The sequence below is a fragment of the Cetorhinus maximus genome, chromosome 15 (genome assembly GCF_964194155.1).
Source record: "Cetorhinus maximus chromosome 15, sCetMax3.hap1.1, whole genome shotgun sequence".
Classification (NCBI taxonomy): Eukaryota; Metazoa; Chordata; class Chondrichthyes; order Lamniformes; family Cetorhinidae; genus Cetorhinus; species Cetorhinus maximus.
In genome coordinates this window covers 9003457-9026920 of record NC_135893.1, presented here as the reverse complement: position 1 = coordinate 9026920, position 23464 = coordinate 9003457, and the positions used below count along the sequence as shown (strand labels likewise).

The window sequence follows — 23464 nt, the reverse complement described above, 5'->3', positions numbered from 1 at the left end:
TTCAAGCCCATGCGACTCTGAATGAAGGGTCATACGGACTCAAAATGTTAACTCTGTTTCGCTCTCCACAAGTGCTGCCAGACCGGCTGAGTTTTTCCACCATTTTCTGTTTTTATTTCAGGTTTCCAAAATCCGCAGTGTTTTATTTTTGTCAAAGTCTGCAGAACAAACACAACTGAGAAAAGGGCGGTGTTCCGAATTCAGAAGCATTCGGGGAGAATTTCCAGGTTCGCCCCTGGGCTAAAATGACTAATCACAAAGTTAGCACATCGGAAAGGCAACTTTACTTTGAATATGACCACGTTATAGTTGACCTGGGAATGCCTGATACTGACACCAGTTTTCACCTGCTTATTGCCAATGCCCATTGCCACAGACACGAGGTAAGTCCGGCCAGCGTACGCTGCCACTGTTAAGTATTATCCCAGAGTAGGACAAGGAGTCACTTGCATAAATACAGAGAGGAGAATCGTGATCTGAAACCAAGCAGACAGGAACGGAAACGGGGGCAAGGTGTGAAACAGAGCAGAAGGAATAGGCTGCGGAAAGCAGATAGCAGCCTGAAAGTGTCAAAATGAGAGCTACGTTCACAGAAGAAAAGTCAAAACATCACATTTATTCCACCAGTGATGCTGAGTAATTAAAGTCTAAAGAATTTTATCGTTCACAAGTGTTTAAATGTGCCTTGTGTTGTTCAAGTTCCTACTTGCATCTTTATTTTTAATGTGCTGCTGAGTTGAATTTGAACAATGACACCATGTTTATGCAATCATAATCAATCTTATTTTCCTCCTTTTAAAAGTATATGGCCTCTGTTAGGATGCTATCAATACTGTGCTGCGGCTGGTCATTGGAAAATCTCTGAGGGAGGGCTGGTGTGGGCTTCTCTCACGTTTCACCTACATGCTGCCTCACAGCATTATCATCGAAAAGCACAATGTCAGGTTCCACACGTATGCTGACAATGCCCAGCTCTACCTCGCCACCACCTCCCTCGACCCTGCCACTGCCTCCGATTTTCACACTGCTTGTCTGACATCCAGTGCTGCACCAGTCAAAATTTTCTCCAATTAAATGTTCATTGTCTTCAGTCCCGGCCACAACCTCCATCCCAATCCTCAACCATCGAAGCTGAACCAGGCCGTTCACCACCTTGATGTCATATTTCCCCCCACCCCTCCCCGAAATGACTTTCTGACCACATATCAACTCCATTGACAAGACCGCCTATTTCCACCTCTGTGGCATCACCCGGTTCTGACCCTGTCTCAGCTCAGCTGCTGCCAAAACCCTCACCCAGGCCTTTGTTACCTTTAGATGCAACTCTCTTGGCCGGCCTCCCATCTTTCACCCGACATAAACTTGAACTGCTTCAAAGCTGCTGCCTGTATCCCAACTCACAGCTAATTCCATTCAGCCATCACCCCTGTGCTTGCTGACTTATATTGGCTCCTGGCCTGGAAATGCCTCAGTTTTAAAATTCTCGTCTTGTTTTCAAATCTCTCCATGGCTCCTTACCTTTGATACTTCCTCCAGCCCTACAACCCATTGGGATCCCTACGCTCCTCCAGTTCTGCTGTTTTGCGCATCCCCAATTTCCATCGCTCCACAATTGGTGGCCGTGCCTTCAGCAACCTAGGCCCTAAATTCTGGAATTCCCTCCCTAATCCCTCTGCCTCTCTCTCTCCTCCTTTCAAACACTCCTTTTTGACCAGGTTTTTGTTCACTTGTCCTAACAGCTCCTTATGTGGATTGTTGTCCAATGTTGTCTGACGAGGTTCCTGTGAGAAGCATCTTGGAATGTTTTACAACATTAAAAGGTGCCACATAAATACAAGTTGCTGTTGTCTCAAACATTCTCTCCTCTGAAACAATAAGCCACGTCCACTCCACATTTCACAGCTCTGTGATTCATTAGACTCTCTATGTTGGGAGGCTGCTACCTGTAATGTACTTCTCTAAAATATATTTGTGCAACGCAAAGCAAAGAATGTCACTTTTGCACTTTGTACAACCCCCGTTAGCATCAGGAGATGCGTGTTTAGGTGTATTATAATAAGCTGTAAGGCTCTCACTATTCTGTCCTTACAATATGTTTCTGGGCTTAAGGACAAGGAATGGCACAGGGTGGCCTTAGACAAATACGCTCCGAGTCTCTGTGAACTTTGATACTTCCCAAATGTCAATCACTTTGGTGTCTTTGAGTGAGAATGGCAAAGTAATCACTGATACTCCACTGCCATCCTGAGGGAGTGCTGCACTGTTGAAGGTGCCCTCTTTTGGATCAGATGCTAAACCTAGGCCCCCGTCTGCTCTCTCACGTGGTCGTAAAAGATTTCACGGCACGATTTTGTACAAGGACAGCGGGGTTACACCTGACAGCCTGGCCAATGTTTATCCTTAAGTCAACATGACTAAAACAGGTCATCTGATCATTGTTCCGATGCTATTTGTGGGACCTTGCTGTGTGCAATTTGGTTACTGCGATTCTTATACTACAACAGTGGCGAGACTTCGAAAGTACTCGAATAAAAACAGAAAATGGTGAAAATACCCAGCAGTTCCAGCAGCATCTTTGGAGAGAGAAACGGAATTAATGTTTTGGGTCAATAGCCTTTCATCAGTCCAGCTCTGACCAAGGTCATCAACCTGAAGCATCAACTCCGATTCTCTCCTCACAAATGCTGCCAGAACTGCCGAGTATTTTCAGCATTCTGAGGTTTTATTTCAGATTTCCAACATCTGTAGTATTTTTACTTTCCTTCAAAAGTACTTAACTGGCTGCAAAGTGCTTTGGGGCTCCCTGAGATTCTGAAAGGCGCTATATAAATGTAATTTTTCCTTACTGTTAAATCTTTGTTCCTCTCCCTCTTCCCTTTTAAGGACCCTCCGTTAAACCATCTCATTCGACCAAACTTTTGGTCACCCTCCCAATAGCTTCATGTTCACGTCTCTGCATCTATTTTTGTCACGTTGGACCATTTTCCCATGTCAAAGGCACACCAGCAATTCCAGCCGCGGCTACCAAATTCTGGGCAATTTTGTGCCGTGGGTCCTCCAGCAACCAAGAACTGGATTGAAACCGTCAACATCGGAGAGACCAAGTCAAAGCTTCGGGCGACCGTTTTGCGGAACAGCCTCCGTTCTGTCCGCAAGCGCCATCCCCAGCTTCCGGAGGCCTGTCACTTTAATTCTCTGCCTTACTCTCACGTTCTCTGTCCTCGGCCTGCTTCACTGTTCCAGTGAAGCTCAACCTAAGCGCGAGGAACAGCACCTCACCTTTCAGTTCAGCACCGTACAGCCAAGCAGACTCAACACTGAGTCCAACAATTTCAAAGCGTAAACGCTGTCCCCATTTTGTTTCACTTTCTTTGATTCTTTTGTTTTGGCCTTTCAGACGGCAGCACACATGCTCCAGGCACATCTTTTGTTTCTTTCCCTGCCCCATCACCGTTCTCTTTGGCCCTGGAGGACTAACTCTTCTGTCAATCATTCTCTCCTGACTTCTACCCTATCACAGACCTTCCTTTTGTCCTCGCTCAAAACCCACTATGTCTCTAACTTCTCCCAGTTCCGATGAAAGATCGCCAGACTCTTGCAGGAGGCAAAGAGACACGGTATCATCTACCCTCGCTTTCTCTGGAGGAGTGGCTGGTCTCCTCTCTCCACCTCTCTCTGGCAGGGGTGACCATGATCCAGGAACTCATCATATGGGGAACACAAAATTCCCTGACCCCCCCCAGGGCTGTCACTCTGTGATATAACTCATAACCCAATGTAGCCATGATCATTTTTAAAAATTCATTCACGGGATATGGGCTTCGCTGGCTGGGCCAGCATTTATTGCCCCATCCCCAGTTACCCTTGAGAAGGTGGTGGTGAGCTGCCTTCTTGAACCCCTGCAGTCCATGTGGTGTAGGTACACCCACAGTGCTGTTAGGGAGGGGGTTCCAGGATTTTGACCCGGCGACAGTGAAGGAATGGCGATATATTTCCAAGTCAGGATGGTGAGTGGCCTGGAGGGGAACTTGCAGGTGATGGTGTTCCCATCTATCTGCTGCTTCTAGTCCTTCTTGATGGTAGCGGTCATGGGTTTGGAAGGTGCTGTCTTAAGGAGGTTTGGCGAGATGGAACTGACCTGGCAACTCAAGAGGTCCTGAGTTCAAGCCAACCACAGCAAATTCCAAAATTAAATTTGATAAATATAATAACTTCTGGGCTTACCATCACAGGAGGAGGAAAAGAAACAGGAAAGCTGCTGGCTGACGAGGGAACCTTACCCAGCTTGGCTTAGACATGACTCCAGACTGGCAGTACATGATGAACTCTCAGTGCTTGCTGAAATGTGTTGCTCATATCCTGAGAACAGATGCAAAGGTGCCATCCTGAGTCAGTAACTCTGCAAATTCGTGAGGTGGCTTAAGGGTAGCTTGTGTCAGCAGCGCTCTCCTCAGAAAGGGCAGCACAAAAGCAATTAAAAGATTCCCATTCCCCGACGTCTTATTTTAACACAATAAATGCACAAGAAAGTTCTCAAATACCCTCGGTCTGTCGCGATGCAAGCAGTACCTTGATTTTGAATTCAGTTCATCTTCCTTTGTTCCCTATTCCCTCCCCTCCCTTCCTCCAAGCCGTCCCTGTGCATCGTTCCCCACTGACCAGCTCAGGCAGTCTGTCTCTTGAAAATTCACTACTGGGGTCTCCGAGAGGGGTGGGGGGGAGGTGAGGGGGCGGGGGTTAACTCATCCTGTAATGTTCGCTGCCTCATTTGGGAGCATTTTACTGAGCGAAACAGAGTTACAGGAAACATCATGAGGGGGAAACCTAGCTCCTGCCATCTTTACCCCACTCAGGCCCAGTGACAAAGAATTTTTTTTTTTAAAAAAAAAGGAAAAGCCAAGATGAATGGGCACAAGTAGACAAACCTGGGTAAAACACGAAGAGGTTGCTGAATTAGAAAAAGGCTATTTCTCTGCTAAAGTATGGAGGGGGTTGGGGGAGGGGGGGGATAGGAATCTCATTAAACGGTCGAGTGCTTAAATGAGATGAACGATGCTTTGATTCCTGCATCTTAGGCAGGTTCTTAGTTTGCCAGGGGAAAGGTGGTGAGGGTGGTGGGGGGGGGAGAGAACCTCAATTTGAATGGTGCATCTGACACAACTATCATAGAAGCCAGGCTTGTGTGACAGAAGCACAAATCCTACACATGGACGGTGCTAAGGTTTGTCTATGTTGCAGAACCTTACAGGACAGAAGCAGCTCACTGAAGCCCAATATTGTAAACCACACTGATTTTTATATATATATATATATACACCCAAACACGCCCCTTTAGGCTGCTCAGAAATCAAACCTCTTTTTAATGCATGTTTTTGTTCAGGAAACAGGACCTCCACCCACCAAACATTGAACGAGAAATGCAAATGTTACTCACAGATCAGCTGCTCGGGGATCATTGACAATGTAGCTACTTATCCAGAGCAGGAGCTGACGTCTAGTCCCGCCCTCGCTGACTCCGATTGGTGCAATGACGTCAATCGGGCTCTCAGATTGGCTATGATTGGCTGCCCGCCCCGTCCATCACGGCACCTCTCATCCTCTTAAAGCAAATGTATCTGGTTAGTGTTGGGACCATTAAAAATGCTCCCAGTCTGTTTGATCATCCCTTCGTGTTCTCCAGCAGTTTAATTACAGCAGCTCAAGCTACAATGGGGGAAAGGAGTGGGAATCTCTCTTTTAAGAAGCCACAGAGCAGGGCAGCTGGCAATCTTTGATAGCAGAATGCTGCTTATCAATAGCCCAGATGTGTTTCAACAATAAAATAGGGAACGGAGCCCATTGGGAATTAACTGTGTTTCCAAACACTGCTGGAAGCACCACCACTACATCCCCCCCTCCAAAAAAAAGGTGTTTAAAATAGATATATATATATATACACACACACACAGAGCATTGCCAATCAGGTTCACAAAGCATGTGCAATTGATGGATCATTTGCTGCCCATATCTTGACATGAAACCAACATGTGTAAGGTTTTAATCGACCAGACAGGGCAAAAAGGGAAGTGGGGTTGAACAAAACAAGAAGAAAAGGATGGGACTCTACACGGACCTAGCCCCTAGTGTTAAGAACAAAGGCAGCGACTTATCCTGTCGATTGAATTAAAACCTCCAGGGCAAAATCGATGAGAACACAAACAGATCTTTGAATTTCAGCCTCGATGTTTCATTCTCCCATAATTAATTTCTCCATCTCCCCAGTCAAGGCCTTTGCTATGTTTAATACGCTGAATCCATCCTTTTTTTTAAATGTCCTTTAATAGCACAGTGCACACATTACTACCCTCCTCCACCCCCACCCCCAAAATTACTTCTATACCTTTCATGGGGATGTGCCCGAAAGTAACCTTCTGTTGAGGAACAAAAGAAAACTACAACCATATAGACTAGTAATTGCAATGTTGAAAAAAATATATATCCTCACAGCCTCTATAGACCTCCCCAGCCCTCTCCCCGTTAACATATGTCAAAGTATCAGCCAGAACCAATATTTACATCCTTGATGCCCATAACAAAACAAAAGGATGGCGCTCAGTTAAATTAACCAGGGGGGTGGGAAGAAACAATGCACTTACATCAATACTAACCGCTCGTGTGGCAGAAACTAGCAACCATCAGGGGAAGGGGAATCTCTCACCCCTCTTTGCTTCTGTTCAGACAGAGGGTGCAGCACAGTTTGAGATGGTTGGAGTGGGGGGGGGGGGGGGGGTGGGGGGAGAGATCAGTGTCCAGCCCTTTCGCCCAGTGGACGGTGCCGGTTACAGAAAAGGAAGAATCCGCCGCTGTGGGAGAGGGGAACCGACCATCCCGCGACACAACCCTGCAGAATATGCCAATATGCATGTGAAACTGCCCCAGATGCAAGTGTGAACACAGCGCCGTTTTGACTTGAGAAGGCGCAGTACTATCGAGGAAGCTGTTGCTTCCAATCAGCACCTTAGTGAAGCAACACAGAGCCTCTCAAACGGTCCAAGTTGGCCCACATCTCACTCCAATGCCCAAAGCTCTCTTTGTGCAATCATTTTGGGGCGAGTGTGTGTGAAACTGAACTGAAATGACCATCTCATGAACGCACACTAAAATATACAACAACCAATACATAGAAAGCTCCAATTCCGACTGCCAGGAGTTCAAACAAGAACATTCCGGAAACACACAGCCAGTCTTTATTCTTTACAGCTACCGATGGATTTAATTTCACGTTTCAGCATCGTTCTCCTCAAAATTCTTCACTGCAATCAACCAAGCTTGAAGCTTGAAGCGTAAAGCAAATCCTCTCCAAGTTAGCTTTGCACTCTTTTCCCCCTCTCCCACAGCCTTTGCACACAGTTACAGTTGTGCTTTTCATATCGAAGTGAAATCTACCCCGAACAAATAAACTTATAAGATAAGACCAACTAACCAGTCATTACACACACTGGGTGAAAGCCTTCTATTACAATCCGGCTTTCACCCAAATATTTTGGTTTCAAATTCCATTCAAATTCGCAAATTTTTCATGGTGAACCCAACAGGTTGAATCGATGCTAACAAACCCAAGAATGTTTCAGCAACATTTAACGCTCACCCTTGTAGAAATAGTCCAATTTAGCAAAAGGACAATCGTTGAATGAAGCCTTGAAGGGTTTGGCAGGTATTTTTTTTTTGGATATAAAGTGTGATGAGCTATTACATTACATTTCGTGTCACTTAAACTCATTTTGCCCACCAGCTAAAAAAAAAACACCCTCTAATATCCAGCCAATTGTACAGTACAGCACAGCATAAGGACTGAGAGCCCCACAGGCATCACATTATAATACAGGACCCCAAACAAAAAATGCTCATTTACTTAGAAATCATGTCACGTAGGAAAAATAATTATAAATATATTAAATCCTCTTTAAATCATACAAAGACTGAAGTGCCCAACATTCTTCACTCTAAACTCATCGTCAGAAAGTGCACAACACAATAAAATAACTCACCAAATTAACTTTTTTTTGATTCAATGAGAATTGATATTAACACAAGACTTGTTTAATGAAGAGGAGTGAAAAGGGGGGGAGGAGGCAAATAATATAAAACATGCACACACATTTTTTTTAAAATCCAGATGGATGGTAAAGAAGCAAAGACAAGAGAAGGTTGACTTGTGCCAGCAGGGGTTGAGAATGGAGCAGTGAGTGAGTTAGTGAGACTGGCTCCTTCCTGTCTCGGATTGTGGGAACGGAACTGGATACTGATCACGTTGTTACAATGTGTTCCCTGGGTAGCAGCATGGCCGCTTGCAGCAGCAGCAGGTCAGTACAGCCCTGGGTACCGGCTCTCTCTCTCGGGCAGCTCCATGTTATAAAGCACAGAAAGCTGCCACACTCTGATTTCCTCAATGTGCCGCATTCATGCCAGGATTACGCGTTCGTTTAAAGCTTTCTGCTCTTTCTCAACCCGGCCCTGTCCACTCTGCTCTCTCTCTCTAATTCCTCCCCTGTCCACTCTGCTCTCTCTCTCTCTCTAATTCCTGCCCTGTCTACTCTCTCTCTCTCTCTCTCTAATTCCTGCCCTGTCTACTCTCTCTCTCTCTCTCTCTAATTCCTGCCCTGTCTACTCTCTCTCTCTCTCTCTCTAATACCTGCCCTGTCTACTCTCTCTCTCTCTCTCTCTCTAATTCCTCCCCTGTCTACTCTCTCTCTCTCTCTCTAATTCCTCCCCTGTCCACTCTCTCTCTCTCTCTCTCTCTAATTCCTCCCCTGTCTACTCTCTCTCTCTCTCTCTCTCTAATTCCTCCCCTGTCTACTCTCTCTCTCTCTCTCTAATTCCTGCCCTGTCTACTCTCTCTCTCTCTCTCTTTCTCTCTCTAATTCCTGCCCTGTCTACTCTCTCTCTCTCTCTAATTCCTGCCCTGTCTACTCTCTCTCTCTCTCTCTCTAATTCCTGCCCTGTCTACTCTCTCTCTCTGTCTCTCTAATTCCTCCCCTGTCTACTCTCTCTCTCTCTCTAATTCCTCCCCTGTCTACTCTCTCTCTCTCTCTCTAATTCCTCCCCTGTCCACTCTCTCTCTCTCTCTCTCTCTAATTCCTCCCCTGTCTACTCTCTCTCTCTCTCTCTCTAATTCCTCCCCTGTCTACTCTCTCTCTCTCTCTCTCTAATTCCTGCCCTGTCTACTCTCTCTCTCTCTCTCTTTCTCTCTCTAATTCCTGCCCTGTCTACTCTCTCTCTCTCTCTAATTCCTGCCCTGTCTACTCTCTCTCTCTCTCTCTCTAATTCCTGCCCTGTCTACTCTCTCTCTCTGTCTCTCTAATTCCTCCCCTGTCTACTCTCTCTCTCTCTCTAATTCCTCCCCTGTCCACTCTCTCTCTCTCTCTCTCTCTAATTCCTCCCCTGTCCACTCTCTCTCTCTCTCTCTCTCTAATTCCTCCCCTGTCCACTCTCTCTCTCTCTCTCTCTCTCTAATTCCTCCCCTGTCTACTCTCTCTCTCTCTCTAATTCCTCCCCTGTCTACTCTCTCTCTCTCTCTCTCTAATTCCTGCCCTGTCTACTCTCTCTCTCTCTCTCTCTAATTCCTGCCCTGTCTACTCTCTCTCTCTCTCTCTCTAATTCCTGCCCTGTCTACTCTCTCTCTCTCTCTCTCTAATTCCTCCCCTGTCTACTCTCTCTCTCTCTCTAATTCCTCCCCTGTCCACTCTCTCTCTCTCTCTCTCTCTCTCTCTCTCTCTAATTCCTCCCCTGTCCACTCTCTCTCTCTCTCTCTCTCTCTCTAATTCCTCCCCTGTCTACTCTCTCTCTCTCTCTCTCTAATTCCTCCCCTGTCTACTCTCTCTCTCTCTCTCTCTCTAATTCCTCCCCTGTCTACTCTCTCTCTCTCTCGCTCTCTAATTCCTCCCCTGTCTACTCTCTCTCTCTCTAATTCCTCCCCTGTCCACTCTCTCTCTCTCTCTCTCTCTAATTCCTCCCCTGTCTACTCTCTCTCTCTCTCTCTCTCTCTCTAATTCCTCCCCTGTCTACTCTCTCTCTCTCTCTAATTCCTCCCCTGTCTACTCTCTCTCTCTCTCTAATTCCTCCCCTGTCCACTCTCTCTCTCTCTCTCTCTCTCTAATTCCTCCCCTGTCTACTCTCTCTCTAATTCCTCCCCTGTCTACTCTCTCTCTCTCTCTCTAATTCCTGCCCTGTCCACACTCTCTCTCTCTCTAATTCCTGCCCTGTCTACTCTCTCTCTCTCTCTCTCTCTCTCTCTAATTCCTGCCCTGTTTACTCTCTCTCTCTCTCTTTCTCTCTAATTCCTGCCCTGTCTACTCTCTCTCTCTCTCTCTCTCTCTAATTCCTCCCCTGTCTACTCTCTCTCTCTCTCTCTCTAATTCCTGCCCTGTCCACTCTTCTCTCTCTCTAATTCCTGCCCTGTCTACTCTCTCTCTCTCTCTCTCTCTAATTCCTGCCCTGTCCACTCTGCTCTCTCTCTAATTCCTCCCCTGTCTACTCTCTCTCTCTCTCTCTCTCTAATTCCTCCCCTGTCTACTCTCTCTCTCTCTCTCTCTCTCTCTCTCTCTAATTCCTGCCCTGTCCACTCTTCTCTCTCTCTAATTCCTGCCCTGTCTACTCTCTCTCTCTCTCTCTCTCTAATTCCTGCCCTGTTTACCCTGCACGCTCTCTCTCTAATTCCTGCTCTCTTTCTCTCTAATTCCTGCCCTGTCCACTCTGCCCTCTCGTTGTTGCCTGTGCACTCTGCTCTCTCTCTCATTCCTGCCCTGTCCACTCTGCTTTCTCTCTCTCTCTCTAATTCCTGTCTTGTCCAGTCTGCTTTCTCTCTCTCTCTCACTCCTGCCCTGTTCACGCTGCACTTTCTCTCTCTCTAATTCCTGTCCTGTCCACTCTGCACTCTGCTCTCTAATTCCTGCCCTGTCCATTCTGCGTGCGCGCGCTCTGTCTCTCTCTCTCTCTCTAATTCCTGCCCTGTCCACTCTGCGCGCGCTCTCTCTCTCTAATTCCTGCCCTGTCCATTCTGCGTGCGCGCGCTCTCTCTCTCTCTCTCTAATTCCTGCCCTGTCCACTCTGCGCGCGCGCTCTCTCTCTCACTAATTCCTGCCCTGTCCACTCTGCGCGCACGCGCTCTCTCTCTCTAATTCCTGCCCTGTCCACTCTGTGCGCGCGCGCTCTCTCTCTCTCTAATTCCTGCCATGTCCACTCTGCGCGCACGCTCTCTCTCTCTCTAATTCCTGCCCTGTCCACTCTGCGCGCGTGCTCTCTCTCTCTCTAATTCCTGCCATGTCCACTCTGCGCGTGCGCTCTCTCTCTCTCTAATTCCTGCCCTGTCCACTCTGCGCGCGCGCGCGCTCTCTCTCTTTCTAATTCCTGCCCTGTTCACTCTGCGCGCGCGCGCTGTCTCTCTCTCTCTAATTCCTGCCCTGTCCACTCTGCGCGCGCTCTCTCTCTCTTTCTCTAATACCTGTCCTGTCCACTCTGCGCGCGCGCTCTCTCTCTCTCTAATTCCTGCCCTGTCCACTCTGCGCGCACTCTCTCTCTCTCTCTAATTCCTGTCCTGTCCACTCTGCTCTCTAATTCCTGCCCTGTCCACTTTGTGCTCTCTCTCTTTCTCTAATTCCTGCCCTGTCCACTCTGCGCACGCGCTCTCTCTAATTCCTGCCCTGTCCACTCTGCGCACGCGCTCTCTCTAATTCCTGCCCTGTCCACTCTGCACACGCGCTCTCTCTCTCTCTAATTCCTGCCCTGTCCACTCTGCGCGCACGCTCTCTCTCTAATTCCTGTCCTGTCCACTCTGCTCTCTAATTCCTGCCCTGTCCACTTTGTGCTCTCTCTCTCTCTCTCTAATTCCTGCCCTGTCCACTCTGTGCGCTCTCTCTCTCTCTCTCTTTCATTCCTGTCCTGTCCACTCTGCTCTCTAATTCCTGCCCTGTCCACTTTGTGCGCTCTCTCTCTCTCTCTCTCATTCCTGCCCTGTCCACTCTGTGCGCGCTCTCTCTCTCTCTCTCTAAACCCTAAGTAGCTCTCTCTGCTTATCCATCTCACCAAAGGTTGCCTGACAGGAGTTTAGTAAAGGAAGTGTAAGGGGTAGGATGGTGTTGCGGAATGTCTACAGGAATTATTTTTAATGCTTGTTACTCTCCTTTTGGGGGTGGTGGTGGACAGCATGGCATGTCGACAGTGGAGATCTCTGGAAGTTATTACAGTAACAATAATACGAGCTGACAGGGAATCAATGGGCCAATGGCCATCTCTTGTTCTGTATGATCCTGTATTGGATATTTAGGTCATGTACACTTGTACTTTCTGGGCTGTTAACCTGAAGAGCTGTTTGAGCAACATTTTCATAATCCAATGCTGGTTGGGTGAGATAAAAAGGGGTGGGAGGACTCTTGTGTTGAGCATAAACACTGTCGGAGCAGTTGAGCTGAATGGCCTCTTTTTGTGCTGTAGCCTCGAGATTAGGCGTTTTACTGTGTGCAATGGCTGGATCTGCCTGATCAGCTTTACATTAGCAGATTTTTATTTATTAATTGCCATCAGCAATCTGATACCTGGCCCATTGTAACAGGGACACAAATCTGTCTTTGAGTTGATTAATCATGTTAACCACGGCTCAATGGGTAGCACTTTCGCCTCTGTGTCACGGGGTCCTGGGTTCACTCCAGGACTTGTGCACAAAAGTCAGGGCTGACACTCCAGTGCACTACCGAGGGAGTGCTACACTGTCAGACTTCCAGATGAGACTTCAGTTTGAGATCTCATCTGCCCTCTGAGGTGAACGTAAAAGACCCCAAGGCACCGTTTTGAAGATGAGCCTGGGGAGTTATCCCCAGTGCCCTGGTCAATATTTATCCCTCAATCAAAATCCCCCAAAACAGATTATTTGGTCATTATCACATTGCTGTTGGTGGGAGCTTGCTGTGTGCAAATTGTCTGCTGCGTTTCCTATATTACAACAGTGACTACACTTCAAAAGTTCTTAGTTTAGCTGTAAAGATGTCGGGTTGTCAGGGAAAACGCTATATAAATGCAAGTCGTTTTATTAAAAACTGCTGAATTGTTTAGGCTGTGTGTAGGTGACTGTCAGCACTGTTCTGAACAATCTCAGATTTAATATAGGCACTTCTAGTGTAAGCAAGCTGGGCTGATCAGCCATTGCTGGCTTAACATCATTCATGGCACAAGAGCTATTAAGGCTGAAAATAACAGAGATGAGGTTAGTTGTGACTTGAACTCCCAGATACAACACAGATTGAGTCATTATTATTCCCATCACAGTTTCTATCATGTTTCATCCTCTTTTCTGGCCCTCTCTGTCTTTTGTGATGGTAATGGGCAGCTTTTTTAATTGATATTTGAGAGTGACTTGTTGATGCTTCACCACATGCACGTGTACATCGAGGGTGCTCTCCTTTCAACTTACGGCCCTCGTGAGTTTGTGTAGTGGTCAAGAAATTAGATAACGTTTTTGCCGCATCAATACTTCCCAAAGCACCAAATGCACAGACTGTAACCTTTTCAAAGTAGATTAAGCTTCAATTTATCTGCCTGTCGATGAAAATAGTATTTGAGATTTGCCACAAGAATAGGTCAAATTGGGCATTTGAATGTGTTGTGACCTTGGAAAGGGTACTGAATTATATTCAACAAAATAAACTTGCATTTATATAGCGCCTTTCGCAATCACTGGACATCCCAAAGCACTTTGCAGCCAATTAAGTACTTTTTGAAGTGTAGTTTCTGTTGGAATGTAGGAAACGTGGCAGCCATTTTGCACACAGCAAGCTCCCACAAACAGCAATGTGATAACCAGAGAATCTGCTTTTGTTATATGGATTGAAGGGTAAATATCGGCCGGGACACCAGGGCTAACTCCCCGGCTTCTCTTCGAAATATTATATCCACCTGAGAGGGCAGCAGCTTAACATCTCATCTAAAAGCTGTCATCTTCATCAGTGCAGCACGCCCCCAGTACTGCACTGGAGTGTCAGCCTTGATTTTGTGCTCGAGCCTCTGGAATGGGATTTGAACCCCATAACCTTCTGATTCTGGTCTCTACCCACTGAGCTACAGCTGATGCATGGAGAGATGGAATAGACAATTAAAGGAGTTGCTTCCGACTTAACATGTTTAGGACCGGAATACTGTAAATTCTGTATTTCACAGTTTTCCGTGGATTATTTTTTTGTTGCTTTTGCCCAATAAAATAGCATTTTAGTGGGGACAAGTGCCAAGGATGTTTTCATGCTCCTGTAGGCTGTATAAATCAGACCCATCGTGCAGTTAAGTTTCAGCTCAGCCTAAAGCAGTAGTTAGAGAGGATAGAGTTTTAGCTCTAACAAAAAGAAAAATTGCTGGAAAAACTCAGCAGGTCTGAGAGCATCTGTGGAAAGGAAGACAGAGTTAAAGTTTCGAGTCGGTATGCCTCTTCATCAGAGTCACACGGACTCGAAACGTTAACTCTGTCTTCTTTTCCACAGATGCTCTCAGACCTGCTGAGTTTTTCCAGCAATTTTTCTTTTTGTTTCAGATTTCCAGCATCCGCAGTATTTTGCTTTTATCTTAAGGGTTTTAGCTCTAACGTGCTTATAAAAGTGACATTTTAAATTGGTTTGGTGACTTGGTGAATTGGATTGCAAGGCCAAGCAGCACCAGCCTCCAGTTTTAACCCTTAACGGTAAAAACGCTTCTGTTGTCAATTTTTATTATGCACCAAGTATGATGTGTGAATTCCTCACCTTTTGTGAAGGGGATTTCAGAAGCAGCGATCAGAAAAGTACTGCAGAAAGGGGCGGGCCAGAAAAAGATGCACTCGTGCCAATATTAATGGTACTGAATTAATACAGTTTCACCGTAACATTTGCTCCTCGTGTTGATTAACTGCAGAATTTTCCTGTGAAAATCGAACTGTCCGGTAATTTCAGTTAAGCAATTTAAATATCGCAGCACAAGAACCATCTTTTTCTTTGCACAATTTTGATTCAGCCCTAACGGAGACTTGAACTAAGCGATATTGAATTCAGAGGCACATTTAGCCCTTGAGAGGTTTATTGGGTTGTAACTCAAGTCACTCAGTTTCGTTGAGCATTTTCAAGCACTTGACGGAAGTTTTTGGTCTGTCGTGAATTGCAATGCAAGGTGTGTGTGTGTGATTTCTTAAATTTTCCAGAAAGATAAAATATAAGGCGTGTGGGATTTAATATTTAGGTGACAGTATTTCTGTGTTTTACCATTGGTGCTTGGAAAGGTCAGGGAGTTAGCATCATAAGAACACCTTCCTCCTATATAGGGCAAGACACTGTCCATAGGTTGTAAACCTGGTAATTTTGCTACTGAGCCTAATGAGAGATTCAAGAAAATTTGAATACAGTCTCGCTTTACTTTCTTACCAAAGCCAGGTAACATTACGTTCTGGTTTCTCTCAACTCACCGATGAGATTACGATGCTGCACATTCTCGGGAGTGCAACTCGTTTGAATCCTGAGTGACAGCATTGAAGCCGAGAGTGCAAGGACAAACTGTAAAGATTGCATTTTGCCTCCTTTGTGTCTCCCCTGCCTGTTCAACAACAACAACAACAACTTACATTCATATAGCGCCTTTAAGATAGTAATTAGTCCCAAGGTGCTTCACAGGAATGTTGTCAAACAAAATTTGACACCCCGATCCGCATGAGGAGATATTAGGGCAGACGGCCAAAAGTTTGGTCAAAGAGGATAGGTTTTCAAGAGTGCCGAAGGAGGAGAGAGATGTAGAGGGGTTTATGGAGGGATTTCCAGAGCTTAGGGCCAAGGCAGCTGAAGGCACTGGCAGCCAATAGTTGACCCGCTGAAAGCAGGGTCGCACAAATCAATGCCCTGTTCTTTTTTTTTTTCTTCTTGAGTCACCCATGAACTTACTGCAATTGTGTGTTCCAGAAAACTTGCCAAACTCAGCGTCGATGAGTTTTTAACTTCCACCTTCGACTCCGATAGCAACAACGGCTCGGAGGGCGATGATTCTGCGGGCGAAGACGAGAAGAAAAGCAGCAAACGTGAGATAAAGGCTGGGAAGAAAAAGAAAGCACCTCAGCCCAAAGCGCAGGGGAAAAAGTAAGATCTTCGGTGACACTTGGGAAAATCAATTTTGGACCCTTGCCCTTTTTAAGCATTTCTTTTATCCTGAGAGTTCAAACCGTTGCTGGGTGAAGTAGAATACAAAATGCAATAATCAGCTAGGATCTGTTTTGCACAGCAGCAGAGATATTTGCTTTACATCCTGACTGCTATGAGCACTGAGACTAGACTTACGGGGATTATGTTAACCCATGTCCGAAGCTGGCTGAAAAATTGACCATTCGTTTGCTCTTGCTGTGATAACAGCCATTTTGATGTTTCCAGTGGGCAGTGTTAGTTTGATAGAGATATTCTTCAGAGTGATGACAAGATAAAAGGCTATGCTACACTAAGCTAATTCATAGTAAGCACAAATTTGTGTTTCTAATTTCGTAATTCCTTCTTCTTGTTAAGATTCCCAACTAAGGCACTAGACAAATGACCCACTCCCAGATCTCCGCAATCCTCTGTGCTTGAGTTTGTAGGAGGTGCGCAATTGGGAGGTCAGGCCAACTCAGACCGATTCTTTCCCTCCCTGCCTCTTTTGCAAAGATTTATGCCTCCCCACAGGCCCATCCCCTTTCGGGATTGGGAACTTGCTGCATTTTGAATTATAGGTGCGGATCAGTCCTGTTGCTTTCTGGTGAATCACACTGATATACATACGGACATATGAATTAAGAGCAGGAGTAGGCCACTTGGCCCCTCGAGCCTGCTCCGCTATTCAACACGATCATGGCTGATCTGATTGTAACCTCAACCCACATTCCCATCTACCCCTAATAACCCTTCACCCCCTTGCTTATCAAGAATCTATCTATCTGGCTCTGCCTTAAAAACTTTCAAAGACTCTGCTTCCGCTGTCTTTTGAGGAAGAGAGTTCCAAAGACTCTCTACCCTCTGAGAGAGGAAAAAAAATTCTCCTCACCTCTGTGTTAGATGGGTGACCCCTTAGCTTTAAACTATGATCCCTAGTTCTAGGTTCTCCCGCAGGAGGAAACATCCTTCCCACACTCACCTGTCAAGACCCCTCAGGATCTTGTATGTTTCAATATGTCAATATGCAAGTGCGCAGTTCAGGGTACGCTTGAAGTTCTGGCTGTTGCGAATGCCTATGTGCACTTGTCCCGATCATATCCTGGAGAGGCACGGCCAGCATTTCCTTTGGATTTGGTAATGAGTGAGGTTGCAACCATGGTACAGTCCTGTTGGCTAGGGGTTGTCTTTGAGACTGGTGGCTGGCGAGTGACGATAGATGGGTGCCTGCTGGAGGCTGGTTCTTAGTGACTGTTGGGTGATTTACGGCGACTAGCTGGTCTACTGATTGCTGAATGGGTTCTGTGGCTTGATTTCTGGTTGTGAATGGGCAGCTTCTAGTGGCTGGTTGGCAGTGAACTGGAGGTGGTGGCTAGTGGTATTATTACCTGCTTGGATGTGGGCTGCTTTTCCTTGTCTACATGGCTCTGCCGCTCACTGAGTAAACTCCCCGAGCCATCAGGGGTTCAGGCTTTATATGTTAGGTGTAAAAGGTCCCACAGCACTATTCCAAAGAAGTGCGAGGGAGTTCTTCCCGGTGTTCCAGAGCTATTGTTTATCCTTCAGCTAACATCACTAAAACAGATTACCCGGTCATTATCACATTGCTGCTTGTGGGAGCTTCCTGTGTGAAAATTGGCTGCTGTGTGTTCCTGCAGGAAACGGTAATGACACTTCTAAAGTGCCTATTGGCTGTGGCAGTAGCAGTTATGACAGTGCACTTTGGGATATCCTGAGGTTATGAAAGGCAAGCCATTTTTTCCTTTTGATTGTGTGGCCTATTTGAATACATCACAAAGTGTTGTATTCCAAAAGTATGCAAAATGTACTGAATAAAGTGCTAGAAATCGACAATTTCTGCATCAGGCATCTAGATACCCACAGATGATAAATTTTTTGTGTTATGTACAGTCCCTTTACTTCTAGTAACGTCCCCTACAACACTGTCAAAGTGCTGTGCCTCTAGGCTGAATCATGACAGCTTTTGAGACCCTAATAGCTCCTTGTATGTTTAAAAAAAACCTTTAGCTTCAGGAGGGCAGCACATGAGAAAGAAACCAGGTATATAACTGGGGTACTGTGCCTTTTTTTGAAGTTCATAGCGTTTCATAATGTTTCAATTTTAAAAAAAGCTTATTTTAAAGTTACCAATGTTATCCAGGTGCAATATCAACATATCCATCCTCCATCTTTATGACCTTAGCTGTGGGTGTGGTCTAGAAGAGGCATAGACTATTGCTAAACATGGTCCAACTGTTAATCTAATAGTATTGATTTGTAGCTATTTGTAATAGTAATGAACCCAACTTCAGTCTGATTTGACATCTTAATCGTTAGCGCACTCACTGCAAATAGTCTTACTCAAAAATACTGCTCAGAGTTGGAAAAATACTGCTTTTTAAAGGACCCCATATAAATTGTTGCGTTCTGCAGATAATGTGACACTTTATTGCTGCACCTCAACATATTTCATACCATGAATTTAGCAATTTTGAGGCTTGTCTCACACTCAACTCATCCTCTTCCAGGAGCTCAGAATTAAATTGCTCTTTACCTTCTGCCATTTCTCCTCTCTCCTATATCTTTAGACAGTTTGCACCCAAGCTTTCATCTTCTAATCACAGCTGTCTACCTCCTCTCTTTCAATTTTGGTTGCCTTGGTTTTTTCCATTTACAATATAATCCAATTCGAACAATAGGATTTGGGCCATCCAATCAGCATCTGTAGAGATCTCCTCTCATTTTATATGTTCTTTCACAGAATGTGGGCATCGCTGGCTAGACCAGCGTATATGGCTCATAATTAATTGCCCTTGAGAAGGTGGTGGTGAGCCGCCATCTTAAACCCCTGAAAGCAATGTGGTGTACGCACACCCGCAGCGCTGTTAGGAAGGGAGCCCCAGGATTTTGACCCAGTGACAGTGAAGGAGCGGCAACATATTTCCAAGTCAGGATGTTGAGTGTCTTGGAGGGGAACTTCCAGGTGGTGGTGTTCCCATCTATCTGCTGCCCTTGCCCTTCTAAGTGGTAATGGTCGTAGGTTTAAAAGGTGCTGTTGAAGGAGCCTTGGTGAATTCCTTATCAGCCCAAGCTTGAATGTTGTCCAGGTCTTGCTGCATATGGATACAGACTGCTTCAGCATCTGAGGAGTCGCGAATAGTTCTGAACGTTGTGCAATCATCAGCGAACATCCCCACTTCTGACCTTATGATGAAGGGAAGGTGATTGATGAAGCATCTGAAGATGGCTAGGCCTAGGACACTTGTGTTGCAAGACTTACTTTATAGAGTGAATGTTAGGGAGATGGTGGTATGCTGTGCTGATAATGCTTTAGATTTCTGTTCAGGCTGACAGGGCTGCTACACATTGCAAGAGTGAGTGAAATGGAGCTGCGTTAATCTGTATCGTAGTTCATTCCACTAGTTCTCAAACTGGGGCTAGCTGAGACTTCCCAGGTTTCTGCGAAATAATGTGAAATGCGAAAGTTGGGAGCGGAGTGCGTACATCAGAATGGGGTGGCCGTCTCACCTAGGAGGGGAGCAGGGTAGGTTAGACTCTGAAGTGAGAAGCAGCCACACCTATTTCACTGATGTCTGTAAATAAATACCTGCTTTCTATAAAGCATAATTAAAACATTCTTTCCATGCAATAGTTACATGCATGAGTACCATACGGTATTATTATTCAGGTGGGGGGAGTCGAGGTTTGGGTGCGACATCTAATCTGTATCTGTAGAGATTTCCTTCGTGAAAGACAATCTAAGAACAGCAATAATTAAACAATAAAACCAAAGGCCCAGGTGAAATAGTCACAGAACAAATTAAAAGTTTGGAAGACTTTGGAATTGACAGACTGACCCTCACCTTTAATCAAGTTTATAACTCAAGAGAAATCCCAGAAGATTTAAGAATATGCTGCTCTCTAAAGAGCCCAGAGCAATTGAATGTAAACTCCATCGCACTATCGGTCTGAGTCGCTTTACTAAGATGCTCCTTCAAGTACTGATGAATAGGGCCAGGAGGAAGTTAAAGTCATAAATTTCAGCTGTTCAATGTTGTTTTGTAGAAGATAGAGAAACGAGGAATACTATCTTTATGGTACGCATGCTATCAGAAAGAGCCACAGAGCTGAAAAAAGATGTATCATATGTTTTATTGATTATAGTAAGGCATTTTATAGAGTGAAAGATGAAGAACTGATGGGCATGTTAGAGTCTCTTGAGCTCAATGGCAAAAATCATGGAGTGATAAGAAATCATTATTAATAACAAACTGTAGCGGTAAAAACTGAAAACAAGTTAAGCGATTTTGTGAAGATTAAAAGAGGGGTCAGACGGGTGTGTTTTCTCCCCAGATTTATTCAGTTTCTATAGTGAAAATATTCTTAGATTGAAAACCTTGCTGGATTATTAGTTCGAGGTTACAACCTTAATGACATAAGATACGACGATGACGCTGTTCTTATTGCCGACTCTGAAGAGAAATGGCAAAAGATTTTGGATAGAGTAGTGAGAGAAAGTGCGAAGAAAGGGCTGAGCATAAGATTTAAGAAAATAAAATACCTAGTAGTGTGTAAAAAGAAAATCGTGCCAGAAAGTAAGGTCACAGTGAAGAATGAAGAGATCAGACAGGTAGACAAATTTCGTTACCTAGGAAATATTGGGCGGAAAGTGCGACCAAGAAAGAAGGCGAAGGATTTGAATGGCCAACAGTGCATTTCAAAAAAATGAAAACGATTATGATCAACTCCAAATTGGCTATGAAAGCGGAGCTGAGAATCCTGGAATGCTACATCAGACCAATTTTGACATACGAAAGAAAGCGAGTGTTGGACGATCAGTGAAGGAAAGCAGAGAAGAATTGAGGCTAAAACAAAAATAAAAATACCTGGAAAAGCTCAGCAGGTCTGGCAGCATCTGCAGAAAGGAATACAAGAATTGAGGCTGCAGAGTTGTGGTTTTTGAGGTGAATGATGAAGATATCTTGGACAAGTCACACTACCAATGAAGAGGTGCTGGTAACATCTGAGACCAAAAGAGCTTTGCTGGCCCAGATCGAGAAGAGACAGTTGGAACTCCTTGGGCACGTAATAAGAAATCATGATTTAGAAAGTCTGATGCTGATGAGAATGATCGATGGTAAAAGAGATCGAAGTAGACAAAGAGCAATCTTTTTAAAGAGCCTCGTAAACTGGATGAATGTACCACCAGCGAGATGACCCATACCTCTAGAGTAAGATTAGCATTGAAGTCCATGGTTGTCAGTGCCCTTTCAGGGCATGGTAACCTGAAGAGAAGGAGAGAGAAAGATCTCCTTGTGTTCCAAGACTTATTTTGTAGAGTAAATTTTACTAATTGCAAGAGGCATGGGAGATGATATATGCACTGATAATCCTTTAGGTTTCTGTTCAGACAGGGCTTGTACACATTGCATGAGTCAGTGAAGTGCAGTGGTTTTGCATCTGTGATGCAGTCCACTTCAGTGGCTCTCAAACTGGGCTGTGCATCCTCCAAGGGCTCATGGAGACATTTTGGGGTTTCATAAAATAATGTGATTGTGTTCTGGAGTGGGACTTGACCCACAACTGTGGAATTAGCTTGATTCGCAGTTGCTCCAGCTTCCCTTTATCATAGAGCATTACTTTCATTTCATCTGCAGTCTCAACGAAGAGCAGGCTATCATCTATCTTTTCAGACACAAGATCACCGACTGTCTGCTCCTGCAGCCGCATATCCTCCAGAACCTACTTTGCTGAAGAAACTGATATCCCTGCTCCATAACACTGCTGTCTGTACAACCAGAGCTTGAAATGTGCGGCCCTCAGGAGCATTAGCCTCATTTGTACAGAAAAGGCCTGACCTTCTTGAGCATTAAAAAATACATTTTAAAAGAGGAAAAATCCTAGAGAGTATTTGCAACTACACAGACATCCATTCTGCCCTAAAATAAACTAGTTTAACTCATCAAATTGAGGGAGTGAGGGGGGGAGGAGGGGGAGAATAAAAACATCAAAATGGGGAAATTCCAGAAGGCAAGACTGAATCCCAGCTGACACAATGTTCATAAAGGTAAGGAAATCTCATTCGCTGTTGCTTTTTCACCCTGTGCTTTCCTTTCATTTAACAATTTCTAAAGCCGATTTGCAATTCTGCAGGCTAGTGGAATCTGGTTGATTGCCCGGCGATGTTCTTGTTCTGATGGCTGCCTTGGCGATGCCTTTATGGTGACGTTTCCCGCCGCCTGACTTTTTTTTCTGTAGAAGGAAGTCCACCTTCTCCCTTTTAAAAACAAAGGTGAATTGAAAGGAGTTTATTTTTTCTCTCATTTTCCCGTTAGGATCGGAAAAACAAAAGGTGCGGCCCAAGAGCACAAAGAGCAGCTCTCACGCCTGAAGGAAAAGGACCCTGAGTTTTTCAAATTCTTGGAGGAAAACGATCAGAAGCTGCTGAGGTTTGACGACACGGACAGCTCCGAAGATGAAGACCCAATGCACACGCTGCCAGAGGAACTCGAGGTTACCCGCTCTTTACTTCAACCTGGGGTTCAGACAAAGGGTTTGGGGAATAGTTGCGTGACAGTCCCAACTGGAGTCACTTGTGTTTAAATGGAGCAAACCCTAAAATTGGACAAATAAATTGACTTCTCTTAGTATTGTTGGCAGCTACAAGGTCGCCACTTGCAGGGTGTTAAGTACGCCGCTTATTTAAGGCAGGTGTTCAGTGGGTAGATCAGGCACCACCTATCTCCTTCTGGTACCATTGGCAATCATGGAACCCAACTTGGTTTCTTTTTAATTCATTCACGGGATGTGGGCTTTGCTGACTGGGCCAGCATTTATTGGTCCACCCTTATGCTTGGCAAAGTACTGCAGGGGTTTGCCGTTGCCTTCTGCAGTATGGCTGACCAGGAAACTCTCCCACTCTGACCACCTGCCGTCAGGCCTGTTGGAAAGATCTACTGGCTGATATTCAGCCTGTTTGGCCACCTTATGAACCCATTTTCCATAGCCACCTAGTCTCTGGAGTGAGACTTGAACCTGGGGCTTGTGGCCCAGAGGCGCAGACACTACCCACAGTGCCACGAGGCCTCCAGGTCAGACACCACCACTATGAATTTATTAAGATAACGTAGACAGATTGAATTCCATTGGAATGACCGAATCACCTATCACCCCATGTGCATGCCAGCCTACGTTGGCTCCCAGTGAAGCAATGTCTTGATTTTAAAATCATCATCCTTGTTTTCAAATCCCTCCATGGCCTCCCTATCTCTAACCTCCTCCAGCCCCACAACCCCCTGAAATATCTGTGCTCATCC

At 45.4% G+C, this 23464-nt stretch overlaps 2 protein-coding genes across 3 annotated transcripts in view; one reads left to right on the top strand and one right to left on the bottom strand.

Annotated features, from left to right (window-relative positions):
• The window catches only part of klhl17 (kelch-like family member 17), an 82955-nt gene extending 77377 nt beyond the window's left edge, over window positions 1-5578 (bottom strand). For both annotated transcript variants that reach the window (XM_078559229.1, XM_078559231.1), the window contains exon 1: window positions 5435-5578. The gene's annotated coding sequence lies outside the window, so the exon portion shown is untranslated. The remainder of the gene's footprint in view (window positions 1-5434) is intronic.
• A 2720-nt stretch (window positions 5579-8298) lies between these two features.
• Window positions 8299-23464, top strand: part of noc2l (NOC2-like nucleolar associated transcriptional repressor) — a 165941-nt gene continuing 150775 nt past the window's right edge. Inside the window, exons 1-3 of the mRNA XM_078557858.1 lie at window positions 8299-8342; window positions 15936-16109; window positions 22484-22661. Of these exons, the coding sequence (XP_078413984.1) occupies window positions 8299-8342; window positions 15936-16109; window positions 22484-22661 (396 nt within the window). The remainder of the gene's footprint in view (window positions 8343-15935; window positions 16110-22483; window positions 22662-23464) is intronic.